A 25554-nucleotide genomic window follows, 5' to 3' on the forward strand; every position below is an offset into this window, starting at 1 on the left:
TTCTCAAACTGTACTGAAGTAACAGTTCCAGACATGACTTAATTTCAGTGTCTTTATATTGGAACAGCCACAGCACCCGACGAGGACAAGGGACTGCATTGAGCTTGAAAACTGAAACAATAAAATCACAACACCTGAGAACCAGCTCATGGGTTTTCTTTTCTGCCATGGTAAGCAGTGAACATGCAGGAGTCAAACAGCTGATCAAAACCAAACCTTTGAGTCACATGAGAAGTAAAATCAGGGAACTTTTGCTGAGAAAAAATGAAACCCAAAATTAAATTTAAAAAAAACTCACAAAGAGGAACAAATGACACTACCTGAGTGCCTGATAGTGTCACTCAAGAAACAGCAGCTTGCACGCAGATTTGTTGGTTCAGCCAGTGTGTATGAGAGCTAAATATTCTGTCACATGCTCAGAAATGTCACAGTGGATTGTCACATATCTGCCATGCTGTATCACTGCCAAGCTGCAAAGGAGCACTGCATGTTCCAGACACACATTCTGCTATAAAGAAATAATGTTCTTAAGATAACTAAGTGAGAGGGTGGAGCCCATGGGGTTAGGAGTTTGCCAGGCTTCTCCCCCAGAGGAGCCCTGGGGAGGCTGTTGATGGGTATTTGCCCCACAGTGCCAAGGCCAGGCAGAAGGGAGCTGAGGGGATGTTTGGAAATTCAGATCCAGAGGCAGCTCCAGGGGTCAGCCAGCTGTCAGGATGGGAAATCCAGCAACCACAGACCCCAGCACAGCTACCAGACCTGCCTGCTCCTCCTCTGACTTCATCTTCCACAATAACTTTGACTCCTTTCCCTCTCCTAGAGATAAGCTATTAATTCTCTTCAGTGTGTTGTGTATTAAAATATTAATGTATTAATTAACGTGTGTGAATGAAAGAGAGTTAAAGCAACCCCAGCCAGAGGTTAACTGCTTTTGACAAAAAACTCAGGAGGAGAGGAGGAGCAAAGCCAGGAATGAAACCTTCCTGTTCCATCCCTCTGTCCTCTAGACTGACCAGTGTTTAACCAGGATGTCTGAAAATACAAATGGCAAGTATTTAGCACAGAGTTCTGAGTATAACAATGTACACAGAAACTTGAATCCAGAGTATCTTCAAATTCTGCAGTTCCAGGGAACCCACAGGCACATCTGCAGCAAACCAGCACCCCCCAACCAGGACACAACCACAGCTGGAAATGCTGAAGTACCTAGGAAAGCAGAGAGAAATTCAGAGCATTTCCCCAGAATAAATTTTTAGGCTATTGTGTGGAACAGAGCCTAAGTTTTGCAAACCCCACTGTGCTTGGATCACCAGCATCCCCAAGACCTCCGAAAGAGTGGGTGCAGGTGCTGGGAGGAAGGGGAGTGTTTGCCTGCTCACAGCCATGCCATGGGTTATCTCAGGTTGCTTGAAATGAGGGGGTAAAGCTGCAGGGGACTATCAGTAACAGAGCAGGGGAGCTGCAGCTGTGGCTGAAACCAGGTTACTGCTTCTGATGCTGTTTTTGAAGCCTGAAGGGGAAGACAAAAGTCAGTGCAGAAGGTGCCAGGTCACACGCTCTGCTCTGAATGGAGAAAGAAGTTATTATTCATCTTCACTCTTTAGAAACCTAAATCATTGCTTACAGAAGATTCTCACAAAATAAAGCAGTATTTCAGGGACATGCCAGCCTCTCTATTCCAGTGTGCCTTTTGCAGAGCTGGGGAAGGATAATGCTCCTGTAGCACCAGGTAATGCCCTGCTGCATTGTGAAGTTTTCTCATCAAGTTTTGCCCTCTCTTAAACATCAAACCAGACTGACTAGAAGCAAATAACTTTTACCCAACTACCACAGTGTTTGGCACCTGGCAGCTGCAGACAGTTGGGTCCCACGGGCCTGGTGACTCTCCCACACCTGACAGCTCTGCTGCAAGGAGACCAAGGTTGGGATGAAATCCATGACAATCCCACCCCATCAAGGGATTTTCCTCGTATTCTCTGCCTGATCAATGCCAGCTCACCATGCTGGAGAGGGTTTCTCTGCCTAGGAACTCAGAGCACTGTCTCCTGCTGTTATTTATGAGTTAATTCAAAAAGGTAGAAAAGCAGTTTCAGAACCAAGTTGCTTAAAAAATAACTTGTTGACCCATATTTGGCTTCTAGTTTCAATGCAGAGAATAAACATCTGCAGATGATGCCTGATAAATTGCTGCAAAAAGACAAAGCAAAAGGGAAGCATTGTTGATGAGTGGAAGATATGAAATTTGGTCAAAAATGAAAGGGTCTCTGTACAAAACTAGAAATTCAGGTGTATTTCGTGGACTGTGGAAGAAATGTTCAACTGCTTTCTTGGTAGAACTCAAATGAGCAATTTACCCATCTCACAATTAAAGATGACTCTTAGAGGGACATCAAAATGCTGATGGAAAACCTGATTGAGAAAGAGGGCTCTTCAACTCAGCTAACAAAATAATATGATATAACACCTGGAATCTAAAAATAAGCAAACTGGGAGTGGAAATGCATGTGTTTTTTTCCAATAATGAAACAATAAACCACCAGGACAACTCACTAGAGGATCTGTTGACTTGTTCCTCAAGAGGAGATGTGCTTTCATTGGGCTGAAGTGTTTCTTCTTTTACCATTAAAAATCTGTGAATTCATAGGCTCTTCTCAGAAAAAAAAAAAAAAAAAAAAAAAAAAAAAAAAAAAAAAAAAAAAAAAAAAGCTGGAATGTTTTAAGATTTCCCCAACCAAATAAGCAAGGGTGAGTCCATCCATTTTAGAGCAGCAGCAGCCCCATGTTGGGCTGTAAGGAAACAGCATCCTCATCTTTCTCAGACCTTCTCTGATGCTCTACCATCTTTATGGGTTTCAGTAGTCCTGAGAGTCCTTGTGTTCAGGCCAGAAATCAGTCAGTGTCTTTAGAGTGATTAATCCCTAGCCAGCAGCTAAATGCAAGGCTTGAGTGTTTCACACACAACAGGCAGGGATGAGGTGGTCCAGAGACCTCTTTTCCAGCTGGATGATCCACAGTGGGAAAGCAGCCTGAGGTTATTGGGTCATCCTGTGGCTCTTGCAGCTTGTGATGGTGCTTCTGAGACTTTGATTTCTGAAGTGACCATGGAAAAACTACTTACTAGCCCTCCAGCTTTACCATTATTTCCTTAATTACTACTCGTTTACATTTTACTTACAAGTTTACCATTCTTTGCTTAATTGCTACTAATTTAGGTATTTTGCAGCAGGATTCCTCACCACAGCAGCATACTTTAACTCCACAAGAAGTATTTCTTGGACAGGAGTCCATGTGCTGTACCTGTAGCAGCCTGTAAGGAGCTGGATGCCCAGTGGTCCTGCTCCAAATTAATTCCAGCCAATAAACTGCAAGTTTTAGCTAAAAAAAATTAAGAGTACATTAGATACACCCTGATTTTACATTCCTTAGCAACTGCTGCAATTGTATTTAAGGTGATTTAGTGATCATGATCGGAGAGAAGGAAAATCCCAAACGGATAGCAGGGTGGTCCAAGAGACACTTCCCTTGTTCAGACACAAGCCAAGCAACAACACAAATCCAACCCTTTTCCTTCCCCCCCTGCCCTGACCCAGAGACTCTGTTGAGATCTTCAACAAAAGGGCTTAAATATTGCTTATATTCTGGCTCGGGGGCTCGTATTTCTGAATAATGATCCCTGGCTGTTTCATGTGCTCCCACGTTATTCTGCATGAATCCAAGGCCATAATGAAAACCATTTGCAGGCTTTGTTGTCTCTGGCACCAGGAGGCCCAGGGCTGCTTGGTGCTTGGCATGGACAATGGGGCAGTGTTCTGCAGCCCAGCACCAACACTGCCCAGCAGGGCACAGCCACAGGGCTCCCACACAGCCCCTGCATCTTCACACACACCAACGACCCCTCTGCACGCTGTCATCACCCACACCCCATCTGCAAATCCCACAGAAACCAAGGGTACCTGGTCAGCCAGGTCACTCTGCTGCCCAGCCACGGGGTCACTGTGCCAAAGGAGCACAGGGGGAGGGTTTATTTTAATCATGGCTGTGCACTAACCAGGGGGTTTTAAATTGTTATAATTTGACCATAACAAATCCAGCTCTCCCAGACCAATGAATGGCACACATGACACAGGAACAGTGTTCCTGCCAACTTCCCCATTGCCATCACCTTCCATAGAGTTTTTAAAAGCAAAAAAAAAAAAAAAAAAGGGTTTTACACAAATAAAATCACAACTAATGACTCCTCGCAGAAATATCTCTTATTTTTTACACTTGTTACACCCTTTTAGTCTGCCAGAGGGAAGTTTTAAGGAAAAATGTTCTAAGTGTAGATGTACTGTGTTTTTTGGTTTTTTGGGTTTTTTTTTTTTGGCTAAAGAGGAAAATGCAATGAAATCCATAAGCAATTCAATGAAAACAAAAAGGTAACCATAACGCCAACTGCACAGACAGTGTGCACAGAGAAGGCACAGATCTTCCTTTGGTGATGTGCCCAAGAGGAAAGGAAAGGAGGAATTCCTCCATGGTGTGGTGCTGGCCAGGTATCCCTCACACATCAGACTCTGCCACTGGTTCTACCCAGGGGCCAGGAGAGCTCAAGAAGGAGTTTGCACTCTCCAAGCCCAGGAGAAAGCCCTCCCTTAGCACCCTGGGTGCACCCTGGGCTGGGATCCCAGCTCTGTGGGCCACCAAGCCCTCCAGAAAGGGTTGAGCTACTCAGCCATTATTCCTCTAAGGAATGAGTCCACAATGAGAGACTCTGTGAAATTCATTAAAAGCCTTGTAATTGACAATATGTTCCAGATGGGAGATACTTAGATGTAAAAAACCAGCCAGGTAACATCCACAAATAGATTGTTCATATTGTCCTAAAATAGACTGCACACAGCCTGACTGTTTTCAAATAAAAATCTAGAAAGGAATTACTATTTGTATCACTCAGCAAATAGAAGTTTCTAATACACATCTACATTACAGTGCTCCCAGCCACAGAGAAGCTGCATAAAATAGGCACCCTGAAAAATCCAGTGGATTGGAAGGAATTAGATCACCTGTATAACAAAAAAAAAAAAAAAAAAAAAAAAAAAAAGGCTCAGCACCTTCACCACAATTTCAATGTCACACACAACATTTTAATAAAATGTTTTGAGGAACTGTAAAATAGTTCAGATATTTCAGATACAAACCTGTGATGAACAGGAAAAGAAGCCATTGCAACTGGAAAGCTTGCTGCTGTTTAGCTGATGGAGTTTTGTTTATTATAATAATACTGGTATAAGAGTGTGATACTAGTAATGGGATTTTACATTTTCTGTGAGATTAAAATATATATTTTTGAAGCACAATAAAGTTTTGCTAATAAACCTGTGAGCAAGAAGATCATTTACAGTGAGAGGCTGTTCTGTTGCAGCTGGACAAAAGGGGGGTGGGTCAGGCAGCCCACTCCCCCCCAGCCTCTGCACACCCCACTCTGCAGCCCCAAAGGGAACCCAAATTCCCCAGGCCAGACCAAAGCTTCAGCTGTGGCAGCTACACAGCTCCAAGCTCCCAGCATTTCCTTGTGCAAATGTCCAAAGTGCCCCCCAGCCAGAGCCCACCCTGGCAGCATCACAGGCTGCCATCCAGGAGACAAGCCAGGCTGGAAAAACACCCTTGGTATTCCATGTGGATATGCTACACCACTAATAGGAAATGCAGAGACATTATATTACAGGGCTATTAAGGCTGAGAGGGTTAGAAAGCCTTCCAGTGATTCTAGAACATTTTTCCTCTTCACTGGTTTCTCCTTACCTGCAGTTACACTGCTTTGATAACATTTTTCAGGACATTTTTCTACATTTCCTTCATTACAGAGTTATTTGGTACCAAGAAAAAAACCAGAGGGTAACCCAGCCCCCCAACTTTGCTTGCAGAACTGAATTTTTGCATCTCAAAAATGACATTGCTTTAACTTTTCTGAACAAATGCCAGCACCTGGGTGTTTGCAGGACTGCTTAGGAAACACAGCTGAGCTGAAGGTTTGGGCTGCTGAAGAGCCCTCCTTAATTCACACTCTTATTCAAATGCTTCTCTTTTAATTAAACATGAATTGTGCCTGCTATACATAACATTTTGTCCTTTCAGGGGTGCAATCTGAATCATTTCAGAGGTAAAACCCTGTGAAATTAAAGGAATCTTTCTGTCTGTACTTGCTGTCAGGGACCAGGGAACCAAGAACATACTTGCAGGCCAGTTCCTCCCACCTCACTGCCCACCCTGAGTATTACTTAGACCTGGATTTTCTAAATCATCCTTTAATTTGGAGAGTAATTCTATGATTTCTGAGCCAATACATCAAAACCCTGATGTTAGTCCAGCTAAGCACTCAGGGTACCTAAATTCCTATTTGCATAAGCTGGAATAATCAGCTCTCTTCACAACCAAACTCAGTGTCTCAGTTGAACACTTTTTTTTCAACATGAAACCTCGAGGTTTTCTAAAGTGCAGATTTCAATCCAAGAGGCAGCCAGGGAATGTAATCCCAGAAGTGCCCTAATCACAACACTCTGTCCTACAGCAAAGATCTGACCAAAAGAGAAGCATCCGTCCTGCTTCCCAGTCACCTGTGCAGACCCAGACATTGCAGGGACATCCATGGAAAACTGGTCTGCTCCTGCAGTTGTGGTCCAGAAGAGGACAGAAGACTCAGGAATGGGGAAGCTGGTGCATTTTTAGCATTTATTTCTAACTGCAGAGCCTGTCCTACCACTGAGCAAGAGTGCTGTGCCAAGTGCTCTTCCTGGGGATGTTGGCATTACAACACCACCATGGAGAAGTTAAAGCTAAACCTCCATTTCCATACAGACTTTTTTTTTTTTTTTTGAGTTAAGAATTCAACCCTTTTAATTTACACCAAATAGAAGCTTTCAGCCCTCTGGCATATTTTCTCTGCAAGATAAAACTGCAGATAAAACTAAGGTTTCAAATCTGCTACACAAATTGAGACTCTTTTAACAAATAGCTGCAAAGTGTTCTTGCAGCTGTGACTGATCCTGCCGTGGCCCCAGAGACTCCCTGAGGTCACCAGAAAGTTTTCATGGCATACTAAAACTCTGACATATTTTCCATTCTGAAGCTCAGGCTCCTTCTCAAAGCACAAAAGGATGTGAGATGGAAAGATGAGATGTTGATGTAGCCAGGCCAAAGGACCAAGAAGACAACACTGACTGGCAACAAGTGGCTCTGCCACCCAGCCAGGCTCCAGAACCTCTGCTCCTGGTGCTCATCATCACTGTGGGACCACAGCAATGGTCCAAGGCAACAAACCCAACTTCAGGTGAGTGTGACACAGGTTCCTACCTCTATGCAGCCCCTGGCATTTAGAAGGAATTTAAAATCTATATGTATATAAAAATTGAATATGACATTCTAAAAGTTTCACAAGTTCCCTGAACTGCTTTCAACTCACAGAATAAATAATGCTCTGTTACTGAAAGGAAGATCCCAATGACAGAGATTTCGACCTGAAAACTATTGGGGTTTGACAATTTTACCTTAAGTTCAGATCTTCTTCACATCCCATACTGACAACTCATTTTATTTTTACTTCTTTTTTTTCATTATTTTTATTTGTTTAAGTTGGTGCTTTGGTTTGTTTGAGTTGTCTTCCTTCTAAGGCAAGCAATGCCAAATGAAGTGTCCATGTGGCCACTTTTTTCCAGCATAATTAGCATGCTTTGTGAGCTCTATAAAATAATTTCTAAACAACCTGGTTTTCTTGTTTGCTGGAGTTGAGCACCCCTAAGGGAAAGCACTTGGATGTAATATTCATATGGCTCACTCATGATAGAGCTGCTCTGCTCAATCTCCCTGTAGAGCTGAGGCTGTTGTGTTGCAACTTGAAAACTTGAAATAATCTTAAATATTGTTATTGGAAAAACTTAAATACCTCGTTCCTACCTGAACTGCACACACCAAAGGAAATAATTCTGTGCATGGTACAATGAACCTTGGTAATTCCTTCTGCTGTGATAATACTGAGGCAAACAGCACTGTGTTCTTAGGATTATCCTAACATTTTGCCCAAATTTCCAAACTTGGCCACACCTATGCAAAAGAGACAAACTAGATGCTGCCACCCAAAACCAGACCTATTTTTAAAAAGGACAATGCTGAATTCTCCAGTAGGAGAACAAAATATTTCTGTGAGGACATTTAGCACAGGGGTTTTGTACAAACATTTAATGTAAAATAGACGTGCATTTCCTAATCCACCTCAGGTTCACTGGGTGCACCAAGGCACCTTAATCAACACTCACTGTAACTTTATGCTGCTACAGTAACTGCACGAACCACCTTTCCCTAGCTAAACCATTCCTGATTTTTACTAAGTTATCTACTTCACCCAGGGCAATAAATTTCAAAGTTTCAACAGACATGAAGTAAAAAAGTACTCACTGTGATTGTATGATCCCATCCTACAACACTAGATGCATGTTACAAGAACTGGTAACAAATTATGCACTGCTGAGAAAACGAATTAATTTACCTTCCTTCACTTACAGCTGTTAATAAATAACCCATTTCCCATCCCAGCAGGATGAGGAGTGCCCACTCTTCCAGCCTGGGCCGAGGATCTGCCCCTGTCCTGCTGCTGCTGGAGACACAGAACAACAGGAGGAACAGAAGGCAGATGCAGTGTGACAGAGCAATGGGGAGGTCAGGAAAACACAGAGCACTGAGGCTGGGTTTTTACAGGAAAGCACCAGAGGCAATAATGTGTGGACTGCATCAGACCCAACAGCCACATCTACAGTCTGAGGAACAAACTGAGGAGCCAAACAGCCCCACTGTCCCCTCCAGTGCCTGTAAAATGATCTCCATCCTCTCTACTCAGGGCTTGAAGCTGCTTGTCTTGAGCTGCTCGGGCAAACAGAAAGCATGGAAATGACTGAAAATCAATCTAAAGTCACAAGAGCCTTCCAAGAACAAATTGGTGGTTCCACAGCTCAACACACTTCACAAACAGTGTCCAAAGGGTCTCTGATGATGGGCAACGTGTGGAGTCACAACAGAGGGGCACTTCAGAAAGAAAGGAACAGAGGTAACAAGTTCTTTACCTTTTCTTCCTACAGATCACAGGCACAAGACTACCAAAGGCTACTGACCTACAAAATCAATCTTTGCCTATCAGAAGAAACCCATCACATTTGTACCAACTCAGCAGTACAGTGCAGGCCAGGGAGCAGAACAGGGACAGGATCCAAAAGCTCCAAAATGCCACCTTCCCCTCCACGCAGGAGCCCAGGTCCAGCAGGGAGGGACCAGCTGGACAGCTCTCAGGATCAGGTAATCACTTCCACAGAAAGATCTAACACTGCTACACAAGAGAAAACCTCAATAAAAAAGACAAAAATGATCACTGGTATCTAAAAGCCCCGGAGAACCCCGAATCCACCCCTCTAGCACTTGTACTGGGAAGTGCCAGAGAGCAGCAAGGATTTCCAAAGGGTGGTCCATGGCACGTCAGCAAACTGCTGAGTATGGTGAGCACTCATCTGACGTGTGCCAACAGCTCCTTCTCCCCATTTCCAGCTTCTAAATGGCATGAAGTAAGTTTAAAATCCATTTGATATTTTTATAATATGAAATTACCATTGGAACTGCTGGAGTTGTTGCAGATGGGTTACTCAGCCTCAGATGTGAGGGAGATGATGACTGCTATGTCAATAAAACCACGAAAAACAATTATTTAAAAACTGGAAACTACCATCAGTAAGGAAGCATGAAAACATCCGATCTGCTTCTACAAAATCAAAGCAGAAATGACGATTTTTTTTCCGAAATGTACGCTGTGTGTCACGTTAAAAAGAGACACAAGTATGATTAAACAGTTAAAGAACTGGGCGAGCCTTCTTAACAGCATGCAGCTTTGCACAACTGCTTATTTTTGGTTGCAGCACAGTTAACACTCAAGTGTGCTCTGAGTGCTCTGAGCCAGGACCATTTTATACAACTATAACATTGTTATTTTTCTTTGTTGAATACTTATTTGTTCATAGCAAAACAAACTAAGATTTTTTTCTTCTTAATCACTCAACATACTTCTCCACTAAAACAGTCTCAGGTTTTGACTTGGTGAGTTTCCTCCTGTTCAGTTTTCTTTACTTTAAAACCATTGCTAGATGCTACTGTCAGCTCAGTAAAAAGGGTGCAACACCCCTGCAGCAGAGCTACAGTTCTCTCCTGTCCCTTTATACCACAAAATTAAATACCTTTCTTTGTGCATGCGCAAGATATTACTCCCGAGCTGCCCACAAAACAGTCATTTTCTTGTTCAGTTAAACCTGATGTCTTTTCATCACTTTTAATCAAAATTCACCACCATATGCAGGCTGCTTAACTCCTTTTGCTGTTTAGCTCCCCACAAACCCACACCATCACCATTTTGCATTAAAACCTCCATTTTTCCACATCCTTAAGTTTCCCAAGTTTCAAGCACACACCACTTGCAGGTCCCCTCCAGCCTCAGCTCATCATCGGTGCCCAAGTCTCAACAACCTTCTGGCCACTGCAAATCCTTCAAGCTCCCATCCAGAACCACCCCAGCACCACTGGCACCAGAGATACTTATTTCAGAATTCTGATTCTAACAAAGCCCTTAAATCAACAGTGGCCCAGCACCCCTGATGCCACCGAGAAGTTTGTTTATCAGGTTTGGCGTGCAGGGGCAGTTTTGGGGAAGATCCAGGGCCTACTCGGGGCTCTGTGAAGGGCAGCAGTGCCCTCGCCTTCACCTCCTCAGCCTAAATTTGTGGCAATTACCGGAGCTGGTGAAAAGGAAAGAGGTACAGTTTAACCTCGCTGAATACCTGTCAGAAAAAGCGATCATCCAGGTAATTTACCGGATTTTAATTTCACTTTTTTTTTTTAACTCTTTTATCACTCACGTAGAATGTCTGCAAAACCACTAGCACACCATCCTCCTCCTCCCTAACACCCAATGCAAGAACACCCGCCGGCACGGCTGCCCTCCTCCTCCGTCTCCTCCTCCTCCTCCCCCGGCCCGGTGGGTGACCCCCGGTACCACCTCCCGAGCGCCCCGGCCCGCGGGAGCGGTACCGGTTTGGGGGTTCGCTCCGGGGCTCTCCCCCGCTGCCCGCTGCTCCGGCACCGCTGCCCCGGCCGGGAGCAGCCACCGCCGACCCGCTCGGGACCACCTTCCCGGGACCCGCTGCCTGCCGGCGGGAGGATGCTGAGGAGACACTTCTGGGGTCATTCTGGGAACCTGAACGTTTCCAGCTTTCCAGTCACTAACTTCCCCACTTCTCCCAGGGGAGGGAAATAATCCTACGTGCTCCCGAACTTGCGCCCGGCAGCCTCAACTCCGCCGCGGCCACCCTCCCATTGTCTGCCGCACCGCCGCTTCGTGAGGGCGCTCTGGGGAGAAACGAGCCTAAAAGAGGAGCCCTCCGCCCCGGCCCGCCCTGCTCCGGCTTCCCCGCCTCTTCCCCCCTCCCGGCGGCCGCGGCCGCTACAGCAGGCCCCGTCCCCGGGCTGAGGGGTGGGGGGGGTCAGGGCCGGCCCCGGGGCGGTGGAGGTGGCGGTGGTCGGTGCGGCCGCCCCCTGCCCGGGCCGCCGGGGAGACGCCGGAGGTCCCCGCGGAGCGGGGGTGCCGTGCCCGGGCTATGGGCGGGCTCTGGGACAGCGGGGGCTTCCCCCCCACACACCCCACACACCCCCCGCCTCAGGGCAGGCGCTCTCCCGCCCCGCCCGGCTCCCGGGGCTTCCCCTCGCCCGCCCGCCGCCGAGCTGGGCCCCGCCACGCTCCCCTCAGCCCTCCGCCCGCCCCGCCAAGGGTTAAGCCGCAGGGCTGGCGCGGCGATGGGAGCCCTGTCAGCCGGGAAACACCCGGGATGCCCCCCCAGACCCCCGCTCCTCCCCGCGTAGCCGACCCGGGAAGCCGCGGAGGACGGGGCAGGGGGTGCCCGGAATTCCCCCCCTCACCCCCCCCCGGCCCGGAGTCCGGCCCGGCCCGCCGCGCCAGGCGCCGTTAGCGCCGCTGACACGGCGGCCGAGCCCCCGTCTTCTGCCGCCGCGGCCCTCCGCTCCCCCCCTCCCGCCCGCTCCGGCCCCCCGGGCTGTGCCGCGGCCGAGGCCCCCGCCGCCCCGGGCCCCGTCTCCGTGAGGGAAGAGGAGCGGTGTGGGGGCGAGGGGAGGGCGGCGCGGGACACAGGAGATCCCGGCCGCAGGAGCTCGCCGCCCGCCGCCGCGCTGCCATCTCCCCGCCGACCGCGGCAGCCGTCCCCTCCCCGAGGAAAGCACAATGGCCCCCCCAGCCCGGTGACACCGGAGCCCCGGGGATGAGGAAGGAGCGGGGCGGCGGGGGGGGCGGGGGGGCTTTGTGCGGGGAATCCAGCGAAATTTACAAAACAAAACACACACACACAGACAAAAAAAAAATACAACGGGGAGAGAGCGAGCGAGAGACGGGGGCAGAGTGGCTCCTCCTCCTCCTCCTCTCCAAAAAGGCCTCTTGGAAAACTGCACACGGCGGCGGCTCCGGCAGCGCCCGGCGGAGAAACGGCGGCGAAAGGCGGCGGGACCGCGTCCAAAGGGGGGGAAAGGCCCGAGCTCTTTGTGTTACCTGCCGTGAAACCAGTCCTTGCAGGCATCGCACTCGATCATGAAGCGGGTTACGTCGTAGGGCAGCCTACAGATGCAATAGACGGGCACCGTCGCCATGTTAGCTCCCTTCAAAACACGGCTGGGCGCCCGCGGGAGCGGAGCGGAGCGGAGCGGGGCGAGCGGAGCGGGGCTGGCGGCAGCGCCTCGCCCGCTGCCTCCGGCTGCGGCTCCTGCCAGCGCCGGCGGATCCGCGGTGTCGAGGAGACGGGGTGGGGGAGAGGGGGAGAAAAAGACGAAGGGGGGGGGGAAGGGGAGAAAAAAAAAAAAAAAAAAAAAAAGGAAAAAGAAAAAAAAAAAAATCAGATAATGCAATTACAGCTCCTCAAGGGCGGGCGAGCAATGTCAGAAAAATAATAAAGGGCTTCCCAAAGTTTGGCTGCATGGTTCCTCCGGCTCTGCGAGCGCCGACCGGACTGGGGCTTTTTTTTGTTGTTGTTGTTAAATGATTATTATTCAAAATGTTTGGCGAAATGCATTCTATTGCGTGCCCCCTGGTGACAGTACAGTACCGAGGCTTTTCATAAACACTCCGAAATGTAGCCCTTTCCTTGTAATGTCCTTACGTCAGCTTCCAACATCGCAATATTTCCTCTGCCGGGGCTGGGGCTGGGGCAGGGGCAGGGGCGGCCGGCGGGGAGGGCGAGCGCGGCCGGCGGGGGGCTCGGGGATGGGTGGAGGTGTTTTTTTTATCTCCTGGCTGTCAGGAGGGAGTTTTTTTAAAGAAAACGAGCCAGGCGGGGCTCTGCATCCCCACCTTCGCTGGGGTGATGGGGGGGTCTGGCAGCGGGGGGACCGGCCGGGGGTCGCGGGGGGAGAGCTGCCCGCACCCCGTCTCCAGGCAGGGAGAGCGCGGGGTGATGCTGGGGGGGTGTCAGCGGGAGAGAAACACAAAAAAATTCTTTCCATGAGGAGACACAGCTGGCGGGAAAGTCGCTGTGAGTATGATGCTGCCCGGCCGGCAGGAATCTTCCTCGGTGGGCTGGTGCCGGAGGGTTGAGGGCAGGTGAGGCTCTCTGAACACCTGCACAGGTGCTGATTTATATTTAAAGAAAGGGGAAAAAAATACCTTTTTTTTAGTTGGTAGAATTATATTATTACTATTTTTAAAGTTACCCCCCTGTGCCTGTGTCAGCCTGTTGTCAGCTACACCAAAGAGATGAAAATTAACACTTTGTGCCCCTGAAGAACCAAACCCAAGCATGAGGGTGCTGAATGGATGCTGTGGAGGGACACTTGGGCACAAAACACCCACATGGCCCAAACCTGCACCTACCCACTGACAGCACAGATGGGTCGACAATGGAGGCAAAAGGAAGCCTGGAGTTTGAAACGAGCTTGAGGGTGAAGGACCTCACTCTCTCTCGATGCCAAGACTCTGAAGGTGGTTCAGACGATTGCACTTTGGGGCACTTTGAGGGGATTTGTGTCCTGAGCGTGTCCAACAGCTGCTGCTGGCACACTGCCCTGAGAAGGGTGAGAGCTTTCTGCAAAGTACTCAAAAAGAGATGTGATTTTAATTCCCACTATGATGGAGTCAGAATCTCGAATCCATCCCACTAGAGAGTGGAAAACACGTTCTATTTACCTTAGAGCGAAAAAGGGAAAACTGACATTTCTCTACCTTTTCTTCATCAGTTGGCAAAAACTTGCAGAAATCACCTGTGGAGGACAAGGGACAGTCAGGGAGGCAAAGACCTTCCTTTGTAGGTTTTGCTATGGTGCGAAGGCCACTGCTGGGACGAGCAGAACCTGTTTGAGGCAGCTGAAAGAGGGACTGTCAGAACTGCTTGCCTTGCCTGCTGAATTTACATGCCAGAGAGATGACTTCTATCTGGGATTCGTGCAGAGCTACCTTGCATCAGCAGTGGCACGCTCGGGTCCAGCGGGGATGTTTATGGGAGTGTGACAAGATGTCTGACATAGCTGAAGGTGTGGTAATGCAGGGGGAAGATTATAGGGCTGCCTTTTAAATCGTGACTCAGTTGCTTTGAATTACATGTTTTGAACGTCTGGAGACACACCAAGGGGCCTGTTTTCCTCATGGCACTGAGCAGCGTGAGTGCCTGTCCTTGAAAAAGGCCTCTTTTAAGTTTAGGTTGATCTCCTATAATTTTAATTGCTTGGAGCTCAAGCCAGAAAGTAGAAGAACTAGACTAGGGAGTGAGGAAAGGCTGGGAAACCAGTGTGAGAATGGCACAGCATCTGCCAGCACCTCTCCACTCTGCAGGGTGGGTTTCAACACAGCATTCAGCCCTTTTGAAACCCTTTCTGATGGGACAGTCACACAGAAATGGGGCTTCATGCCTCTGTGCAGCCACAACACTTGCTGGACTGCCTTATTCCTACCATAACCCAGTATTTTCATTTCAAAGAGCACAGGATCACTTGCAAGCATGGCAGTTCATCACACCATACTCTGTGCCCAGCTGTTTTTTGGCCTTTATTCACACCAAGCCCCTACAAGTTGTGAAAAATTATATCCTTATAGCCTTCCCTCTAGTCCCATGGGGATCTCCATGAAAACAGCCCTGTTTCCAAAGCACCGCCCCAAATTCTAGTGTCAGCATGTCTCCTCTGAGCTAAACCCTCTTAATACCACTGGGATTTTGGTGGCCACAACAAAGGGCAGATGACCCCTGCCAGGGTGTAGCCAGACACTCCTCTGCCCTCTGAGCCTCCTCAGCTCTCCTGCACTGCTCTGGGCTGATGGGTGATGTCCAGCAGCAGAGCTCTGCTTCCAGGGCCAGGATTTTTCATTCTTCTGCAAAGTTGCAGTATTTTAAGTTGTGCTGGAGCCTGCTAGAGCTGACATTGCTGATACTGCATGGAAACAACTTATGGGAGACTTGGTGGCTCTGTTCTGGCAACTTGGACACCTTACTAATCATCTTGCCAGGGATTAGCAGATAAAGAAAGTAATTGGTGAGGCTGTGTCATTTTCCTGACTTTTCCATGAGTATGCCAATCTAGAAGCCAAGCAAGGAGGGTGCTTGGCTGCTCTCAGGCAGGGAGGAGTGGAGGTGGAGCTAAGCTGAGATGCTTCAGCAAAACATAATTTGATCACTGAGTTAACATTTTGAAATTCTGAAGTGAGTTTTTAAACCAAGAGGAAAAAAAAAAGTCAGCTGTGTAGGTGCAAAATGATAGCCAGAAAATACCTGCATGGTGGTGCCAGCCCTGGTGGGTGGAGAGCAGCTTGGATGTCCTGCACTGCTGGCACAGTGCTTGGAGGCCAGGGGCTGCTGAGAGCTGCTGCTGTCCTGGAGCTGATGTGAGAGGTTGGGATTTTTCAGGAGGATTTAAATCACTCTGGAGCAGAAGTCTCAGTGATGGTGACATCCTGGAACAGGCACTTCAGAGGAGTCTCCATTTGCTCCTCTACCCTAAACAGTGACTGCTGTGCTGCTCAGAAAGACTCAGGCTTGGTCATCAGCACAGAGTCAAAAATTGCTATAATTTTTTGAGCTTCTCACTTTTTCTCACTATTTTATGTTGCTCTTCCTATAGGTTTCCTCTGTGGTGGTATATTCAGGGCCTTTCCATTTTATGATGCCTGTAGCTTTAGGCACGCTGTCCCCATCATTATTTCCATGCTACTGTAGAGAAGCAAACCAAGTTATCTTTTTTATTTTTCACCATATCTAGGTAAATGTTTGCAAAGAAGTGATCTGTGAAACCAGCCTTGAAAGATCAGGGATTGCTGAGCTGCAGCAAGAGAGGGGTGAGCAGATGACAGCTTCCAGTTTTCCTCTGATGCCAGATTTCCCTGTTGCAGTAGCTGGTTCTGTCTCCTGTTGGGGTCCTTTTTTGGTTGGCAAGCAGCACCCACCAGCCCATGGCTGACCTACAATAAACACACAGGAGGGGTAATTCAAATGCTGGAACAAAACCCAAATAAACCCAAACCCCAAACCAGGAGGAGAAATGAGATGAGAGTAATGTAGTTTGAAGCAAAGCATCTGAGGATTTAAACAGTATTTTTAATTTTAAATGGTTTAAGTCATAAAAGGAGACTGGCTTAAAAGGGCCTTTCATGTAGCAAATTATTTTAAAGAATTTCTTTTGTATTCAAAACTTCTAATGCAGTGTCAATATATCAGGCCATGTGTGCACCTTCTCACTCACCTGGTGCTTTGCTGTGCAACCTTACATGACCCACCATCTCAGCCCTGTCCATCAGTGTCATCCTGACTAAAATCTGGTATTTACTGGGGGTTGCCAGAATCTCCACAGAGTAAACAGACAAAATCTGAATGTTTACCATCCTTCCAGGTGTCCATAAACATTTATCAGTTTCTCTTACATAATTTTATATTTTCAGATATATAATTTTTTATTATTTCTATTTTTAAGGTAAATCAGTTGTAATATCCCAACAGATGTAGAGCAGCCTGCCTGTGGTGCTGTGCCATGTCCCCGGGGAGGTGCTGGCAGCAGGGTCAGTGACTGCACCCAGGCACAAGAGCTGCTGGTGGGGTTGTCAGGCCAGGAGTCCCCTCTCTGCTGGTAGGCTCATCGTTCATTCATGATACATCTTGGTCATCACGTTTCTAGAATTATTTAGAATTGTAGAATCACAGAATTGTTTTGGTTGGAAAAGACCTTTAAGATCATCCAGTCCAGCACTGCCAAAGCTACCACCAACCCACGTCCTTCCACACCACTTCTGTGATGAGGATGAGTGTAATACCCATCGAGTTCTCTCCACACCAATTCTCTGACTCTGTGATTTGCCCAGTGTCTGAATCTCACAGAATCACAGAATGGTTTGGGTTGCAAGGAACCTTAAAGGTCATCTAGATCCAACAAGGGCAACACCCGCACTGGACCAGGTTGCTTCATGCACAGCAGAAGATCCCTGGTGCTTAGGAAGTGTTCTGATAGAAGTTGTGGGGCAGAACAACAACAACAAAAGGTAAAAAGGGAAGCTGAGTCTATGTTCTCCTCTCCTGACTCGCTGCTGCCACCACCAGCTCCTCCCCATGGAGCTGGTTCGGGTTGGGTCGGGTTGGGTCAGGTTGGGCTCAGCAGCTCTCTGCAGGCTCTCCTGCAAATGGAAAGTCTGAAGCACCACTGTTCACTTCCATTTACGTTAAGAAAATAAAGCCCCCAAGACGTGATGTTCCAGCAGATCCATCTCATGCCACTCCAGTTATTGCCTCTTCTGTAAGTCCTTGTTCAACTGGGCTGAACTCTCCTGTTTTCTATGGCAACGGCCAATTTAGGCAGCACACAACAGCAGTAAATCCAGATTAGCAGATACAACAACCCCTGGCAAACCACAAGGACCTCCACCACTGGAGTGCTCAGGCTTACAGGCAGCAAGGGGGGCTCTGGAGCTGGAAACCCCCCTTGAAACTTATCTGTGGGGAGGAGCAAGGGCCATCCCACTGCTCCTTTCCTAGAGGGCCTTGCTCCTACTGCTGCAGGGCACATCTGAGCCCCCCAAACCATGCCTGAGCCCCCCAAACCCTGCCTGAGACCCCCAGGCCATGCCTGAGACCCCCAGATCACAGCTGAGTCCCCTGGAACAACCTCCCAAACACAGCAGTGCCAATGCAGACTTAAACCCAGGGCAAAATCCCCAGGCAGCTCTGCAGATAATAAGAATCAAAAAGCAGAAAGAGGGGGGAAATATATTAATATTTATTAAAATGTGCTTTAATAACCCTTTGTTGGGGTTGGTTATTGGAGTGAGGTCAGCTGTTTGCTCCTCCCTGCCATCAGAACACTGACCCAGTAAAAGGGCTGAGATGCAGAAGCAGAAAAGCTCAATGAAGAAGATCCAGTTGCAGTGTGCAGAAATCACAACTTGGTTGCCACATTTTGGGGAGGAGGGGATGGTCAGGGGGAAGAACTTCCAGGTTCCTGCAGGGCTTGCTGCACAGTGCCCGGGACAGGAGCATCATTGCTGGCTCCCCCCAGCCTACACAGGTTGCCAAGCCAGGCAGCAGCTTCCAAAAAATGCTGCTTAAAAAGGATTTTGTTCACTGTTACTCAAGTAAATGTGGCCACCACGGAGCCTTGTGTGGAATGTTTTTCATAAACAGTTAAAACATTTGTAAACAGGGTTTCATAGCTTGGCAGTTGGACTTGATTTTTGTTACTTTTCACCCAAGCACACTGACGTGCTGGGAGCTGCCTTCTTCCCCCTCTCACATGGCATGGTCTGAGGGGGACCAGAGGCATTTTCTAGTCTGAAACTTCATAAAGGAGGAAGATGCACACGATTCCTCCACTGCTGTCAGTTGAATTCACATTTATTTCACCTCTCCTAGCTGTGTTTTATTAGGGATCAAGAAGGTCATTTTATATGAAGCCAGAAGTTTACCAAGTAAGAGAGTTTCAAATTGCTTGTAAGTTTTCGCTGTCAGTTTGCTGAGAGCCTGCCATTAGACATCAGAATGCAGTGTTAAATGAACACTGAGTGACGGGGAGGCACAGAACATCCTCTGTGCCCCGCTCCTGCTGTGTGCTGGACCGGGGCATGGCAAGGTCAGCAGGTCAAGGTCTAGGACAAGGCATGGGAGAAGCTGGGGCAGCAGAGGAGCATCAGGAGAGCCCCCAGCCCCTCCAGCTTTGGAGGAGGCGATTGCGGGAGCAGCCAGAGGCACAAAGCTTCGGGGCCGTGCCCGGAGAGGAGCAAGAATTCCCAGGAATTACACACTCCGTGTGGATGCTGTCACTTCATCAAAGTTACCAGGCAGCTTTAAGCCAATGTATTTTCTTTTAAGCAACAATACTTCAGGGAGTGATTAATGCAAAACTGCCTCTTTATTAATTTGTAGCAGTCCCACTTAGACGTGGGGGCGGCTAAATCCTGCAAAGCCCTCCCTGAGGGTCGGGTTGGCCGCGGGTGGGGGTCCCTGTGCCTCTAGCACAGCCCCAGCCCCTCAGGTTGTCCCCCCGGGAACTGCTGCCACCCACGGGGTTCACGTACCTGGGGGACACCAGTGGGACACTGGGACCCATCCCGCTCCCACCCTGCCGGCTCCCAGGGCACCGGGGGCGTCCCGGGAGGAGGGGGCAGCGGCTGCCGGGGGTGTCCCCGGGCTCTGCCCAGCGCTTCGGCAGCAGCGGGCTCGGATCCGGTTGTTTTATGGGGCTTTCGGCGCAATAAAAAGGATTATACAGACTTTCACTAAGGGAGCTGTAATCTGCCTCGGGTCTGGATAATTACGCTCTTAAGCAGACAAACGCACCCGCTCACTTTTCATCTCTCGCAGCACAGGAGCCATGGGAACAGCGGCCCCGACACCGGTGACCGGGCCCTGGGATCCCCCCCGCGCCCCCGCCTGAGGGACACCGGATCCCGTCACCGAAAGCCCGGCCCTGAGCAACCCACCCGGGCAGCAGCTGCCAGGGGAGGCGGGAGGCGGGGGGCAGGGCTGCGGCTGCTCCCTCAGGCCGGCGCGGCCCCGGCCCTGACGCGGCCCTCCCGCCTCCCGCCTCACGGCGCAGCCGCCGGCGCAGCAAATAAAATGGTGGCGGCGGTTCCTCGGCGTCCTCTCGGCTGCTCACTCACTCTCCAGCAGGGCGCTTCGATCGCCTCCGTCCCAAACACAAAGCGGTACTGGGACGTACAGGAGCCCCGAAGGACGAGCGGTCAGAGCTGCCCGCGCTGGGCACCGGCACCGCTCAGCCGTCAGAACTGACCCGCCTGCCCGCGCCTAAAGAGCCACTGAAAATGGGGTGTAAAAGGCACTCGAAGCGATTGACTGCGGCACACAGAGCATTGTTAGGGTGAACAACTCCGATAAGTGATCAGCGCGGCCAGGCCGGGAGCAGCAGGGATGCTGCAGCTGCTCTGCCCTCAGCCGCACGTCCCCCCGGAACGGCCGCATTCTCCCCATTAACTCCCGCCTTAGGGATGGGGAACTGGCGATATGGAAGCATCTTTAACGAGATGGTGCTCAAACCTTGCAGCAGGCTTCCCGGAGTCCATGCCCTAAGCCTCTCAGTGTTCAAGGGGCTTTTAAGCAACGTCCTTAAAAAGATGCTGTGATTTTTTTGGTCAGCCTTGAAGTGGTCCTGCAGTGGGATTAGTTGATTGCTGTAGGTCCCGTCCTATCCTATCCTATCCTATCCTATCCTATCCTATCCTATCCTATCCTATCCTATCCTATCCTATCCTATCCCATCCTATCCTATCCTGTCCCATCCTATCCCTACCCTATGGTCAGAAGCAAGCCCAGGCAACACCTGCTCAATCTCTAGGATCCCCAGTTCCAGAGTCGGTTTAACCCTTTGGAAGAGAACGGAATTAATTAAGCAGTGCATCTTGTTTCCTGCAGGAAGCTGCTCAAGCCAGGAGGGACGAGAGGCAGCCCTGAGGGGGCCAGAACACGGCTCAGTTCCCCCTGCAGAGCACCCACCAAATCCTTCACAGCCAAACCACACATTCCCACTGCAGAGGGCAAAAAATAAACGTGGTGTCAGTCCTGGGCTTGCCCCCAACATTCCCAGTGAGGGAATGAGGGAGCTCTGGTGCCTCTAAGCCATCCACACCACTACTTTACTTTCAACACCATCTACTGACAGCTCAAGGCTCATCCTCCTCCCACCCCCACGTAGTTTCTGCCCAAGGAGATGGGTTTCTGGCTTCCTGGGGCAAAGGCAGGGGTTTAAACAGGCCACAAAACATGTGCTCCAGGGAAAGCAACACCATGCAAGCCAAACCTTTTCACTGTAACTTCTGGGAAAAGTAAATGCACCTTAGATGTGAGCCAACAAATGAATCTGCTGTACTTTCAGCAGATTTTTTTTGCAGATAGCTTGTCTCACTCTGGCTGCCCATGGAAACTTCTGGGATTGTCACACTGAGGAAAGGAGTGAAGCCACCACACTGGCACACTGCTGAAGTCTCCCCAGCTCCTTTTTTTTGTTGCTATTTGTTTTTCCATACCAGTGAGCAGGCGATGCTAGAAAAGTGAGATACATCCTCTCTGCTGCTGGGAAAGAGGACAATGGATGCCACCCTCAACCTTCACCAGAAGAGGTCAGTTAACATTTCCAGAATTGCCAAGCTCTAACCTGGGACAAACAACAGAACCACAGGGCAGAAAGGGACAGGAACCTGCCAGGCTTCAGCATCAGGATCCCCCAGACAGCAGCAGGGAAGGGGAGGACAGCTGATGGCTTTGGCCATGGAACAGAAGGCAGTGGGGCCCTTCTCACCTCTGCTGCAGTCACAGCACCACATCAAACCCACTCAGGGCTTCCAACGAGTCCACAGGCAAACATTCCCATACAGGCAGCAGACAATAGGGCCTGCCCAGACAAAAAAAAACTCTCCTGACATCAAGCAAGGTGTAAATTTCTTAACTCCTCACCTTATGTCAATATGATCCATGGTGGGGATAGAGCTCCCACATAAAGGAGCAACAGATTCTCAGCTACCAGGAGCTGACATACAGGCACTGTCAATCACCTTCTATTTTAAATCCTGTAAGACTGAAGACTGCTACTTTTCTTCTTTAAATAACGGCCCCCATGTAAATACCTGTCCTATTTGCATTTTACTGGCCATTCCAAGGTGGACCTCTGAAGCAGCTGCATAAAGTAAGGAAGACAAACAAACAGAGGCTCCCCGGCAGCAGCAGCCTCGCCAATGCTGTTTTCCTTCTCCCTCTTTTGGCAGGACATCATGGAGTTTGCTAACTCAGTAACTTGATTTGGGCATAGGAAAACTTTTATTTACATCGTGTTAATTAAAAAAATATTTGACAAAAAAGGCATACAGTATTTTATACTAAAAGAATAAAGATTTTTATTAAGCACTGTAAGTTGCATTCAATAGCCTTCAAATACACCACACCACAATCCATCTACAACCAATCAAACCCAACAGTAGTTCATTCTTGCACAATCCATGAGTTGGGGCAGAACTCCCTTCAACTTACATTAAGATACCTACTTAGCTCTTGCGGGCAGGGAATGGGGAATTACACCTCATTTCTGATCACTAATGTGTGATGAAGAGCATCAGGAGAATTATATGAAAACGAATATAAAGAAATGATTCTGATTTTGAAGTACATTAAGTTTGGAAACACTAACAAAAACATCAAAATGATACAGGTATATTTGCTTATACTAAATTCTTGATGGGAAAGTTCTCAAGAACAAGCCATTTGTTTCCTGCTACAGAAGGGGGGTACTTTTTTTTTTTTTGAAGATCAAAGCTTTTTTTTTTTTTGTTGTTTTTCACAGAATTTCATATTTGCTAATATGAAGGCATAAAACAGCAACAGAGAACAATAATGCATACAGCAATGAGTACACCAGGGTAACGTTGATATTCAAAACGGCTAGATAATTTTTTTTTTTTAAGTTTTAGAATAAATGCAACAGAGGTCAATAATCACAAAATTTTAAGGTTAGAGCAAGATCAGTCAATGACTAAACATAGTTAACATCTTTTATAGGACTATTACTGATTATTAGCTTTTTGTTTTGCAAATGGGCACAGTACTTGTAAGAATGGAAGAAAGAGGACAATAACATGCATAATATTAACTACACACTTTAAAAATTATGAACCATGCAGAAGTTTAGCTCAAATAGTAGTACTAATGGTCTACGTCTGATTCAAAACCACATAGTTCATTGATCACGGATGCATGGTATTAGTCACAAAAAGTTTCAGAACACATTGTGTTTATTTTGAAAGGTCATTTGCATCTCCTATGATTTCAAGTTTATCTCCATTTAACTTGCTTGTAAAGTATGTATGATGTATATTTAAAATCAGCAGAACTGCAATATTACTCTATAATTTTTAGTTTCGATAGTTTGCACATTTTAACACAAAAGAACCACATCAACGGTGATGAAATTTAAGAAAGAAAAAACTGTGGTTGTGCCTTTTTCCCCCCATAATCATGAAATCAAAGCCTTAAAGAAAGCTTTATTGTGACACAGTAATGCAAAATCAAATATAATGGCATACATATGGTGCCAAGTACTAAAAATTATATTTTAAGCTATATATACTTAAAGACTGCCAAAATTTGTTTTCCTTATATTTCAAAAAAACAAAACTACAAGCTTTTGTCATAACCAGTTTAAACTTTATGTATACTTCATTTTAAGTGCGGGAGTCAAATGCTCTTCATTCTCTTTCTTTTTTGTTTTATTGTAGCATTTTGACTACAACTGGTTAAAACTAAAAATGTGTTGTTTAAATCTCTGACATCAAAGAGGGATCCGAATTTCCAAAGTCCTCATTTTTCTCTTACGGAAAGGAAAAAATGTACGTAACTGTAGGCTCTCTTTCTCTCCAGATATTCCTAATCCTGACCCTTCCCAACATCCTTCACCCTCTATAAAAAATAAGTTTACTCTTCTTTTTTTAAGACAGTGGCCTCAAGAGCATCATCTTTATGGCAAACACTGTCTGCATTTAGTGCATTTAAGTGAGGATTTGTATTGCACATTTTAGAGTCATTACTCAAGGCACTTTCAGACTGATTGGAAGCCCTGATGTCTCCTGTATTCCCATTCATCTGGGAAGCTGGTTTTTCCTCATTCACAACTCCATTTTCAGCCAGGGATCCATCTGAAGACACAATTGAGGATTTAGATTCCTCTGATTTTGACTTAAGTTCTTTGGCTACTTCTTCTGCTGAAGCAGCATAAGGAGGTTTGCCCTATTTTTTAAAAAAAGAAGAAAATTACTGAAGAACCACTGCTATATATTTACAGTCTGTTACAAAGACACTATCAATAGGCAGCATGCAGTGTGCAGAAGTATCACAAGCAAACCCCAAGGACTATGAACTGCTGAAATAAGAAGTGGCACACAAAATAAACAGCACAGATGAGAAAGAGTCTGTGGTCTTTCTGAGTGCCTTCCAGCCACAGCTTCTGATGCTCCTGTGATACACGGCCCTAACTTTGATGCTTCAGTTATTTCACAACATAAGAACTACATAAATGTCTGGGAACACCAAAACTGAGAATCAATATACAGCTTAACTCTGCTTCTTGGTTCATAGACATTATAATTTAATGGTATGATTACATGTTATTCAAATACAAACCAAAACTTTTTCAGACAATTTTTAAAGAAGTGCAAAAGTACCATGCAATAGTATCTGTACTAGTCTATATGCTTCTGAGATTAGGAAAGTGACTTGATACAAAAAGCATATAGTAGAATCTTACAAGACTGAGTATAGCAATAAAAAACAGATTTATGCAGCATTAGAATGGATATTTAGTTTTTAAGTATCTGCAACAAAGAATCTTAGCGTTCCAGAAACATATTAGGCTATAAACAAGGAAAGGAAATCAGCAGGTTGGGTTGCTAAAAAGCAACATTCTTATCTGTCATGCTGTTAACAAAGTCAAGTACTAAGAAATGACTTAAGGTATGGACATTTATACACCCCAAACAATAGCAAACAGTTTCATAGTATAATAATCTTAATTTTGACATACTAGAAACAGCATGGTTAGCACTTTTTCTGAATTGCTGAAAGATTCTGCAGGTGAGTAAGAACTGTTGTTCTTTAGCATCAGGCTCACAAACCTTGTTTTCCATAAAATCACACAGAACTGCAGTGACATTGCATAGGTATATGGCTGGCATATGCAGACAATGGATCACATGTCTAAATGTACTTCTTCACAGGCTTTACCAAGTGTTAAGTTTTAGGTTAAATACATGCTTTTGTTTCTTTCCAGAGTGAAAGGTCTCATCTTTTGAAAAATATAGGCATGTCTCATGTTTGTTAAATACAAATGGCTTATTTCAGTCAGGTTCTCCAGCTGTTGTTCATATCCCTCCCAGTGAGCAGCAGTAAAGCCACTGCAGGGAGGATTTTGGTGTAAATACACACCTGGATCTGGCCCTACTCTTCCCCTGACTGCCCAGGATCTGTATGTCAG

The 25554-nt window shown here is 47.2% G+C and overlaps 2 protein-coding genes across 7 annotated transcripts in view; both read right to left on the bottom strand.

The window, feature by feature from the left end:
* PHF2 (PHD finger protein 2) overlaps nt 1-13212 on the bottom strand; it is an 83605-nt gene extending 70393 nt beyond the window's left edge. For all 3 annotated transcript variants that reach the window (XM_071755324.1, XM_071755325.1, XM_071755322.1), the window contains exon 1: nt 12620-13212. In XM_071755324.1, the coding sequence (XP_071611425.1) occupies nt 12620-12717 (98 nt within the window). In that variant the 5' untranslated portion in view covers nt 12718-13212. The remainder of the gene's footprint in view (nt 1-12619) is intronic.
* Nucleotides 13213-22404: 9192 nt separating this feature from the next.
* Nucleotides 22405-25554, bottom strand: part of FAM120A (family with sequence similarity 120 member A) — a 54924-nt gene continuing 51774 nt past the window's right edge. For all 4 annotated transcript variants that reach the window (XM_071755320.1, XM_071755319.1, XM_071755318.1 and 1 more), the window contains one exon: nt 22405-24311. In XM_071755320.1, the coding sequence (XP_071611421.1) occupies nt 24000-24311 (312 nt within the window). In that variant the 3' untranslated portion in view covers nt 22405-23999. The remainder of the gene's footprint in view (nt 24312-25554) is intronic.

Source organism: Heliangelus exortis, chromosome 12, assembly GCF_036169615.1.
Source record: "Heliangelus exortis chromosome 12, bHelExo1.hap1, whole genome shotgun sequence".
NCBI classification, from domain to species: domain Eukaryota; kingdom Metazoa; phylum Chordata; class Aves; order Apodiformes; family Trochilidae; genus Heliangelus; species Heliangelus exortis.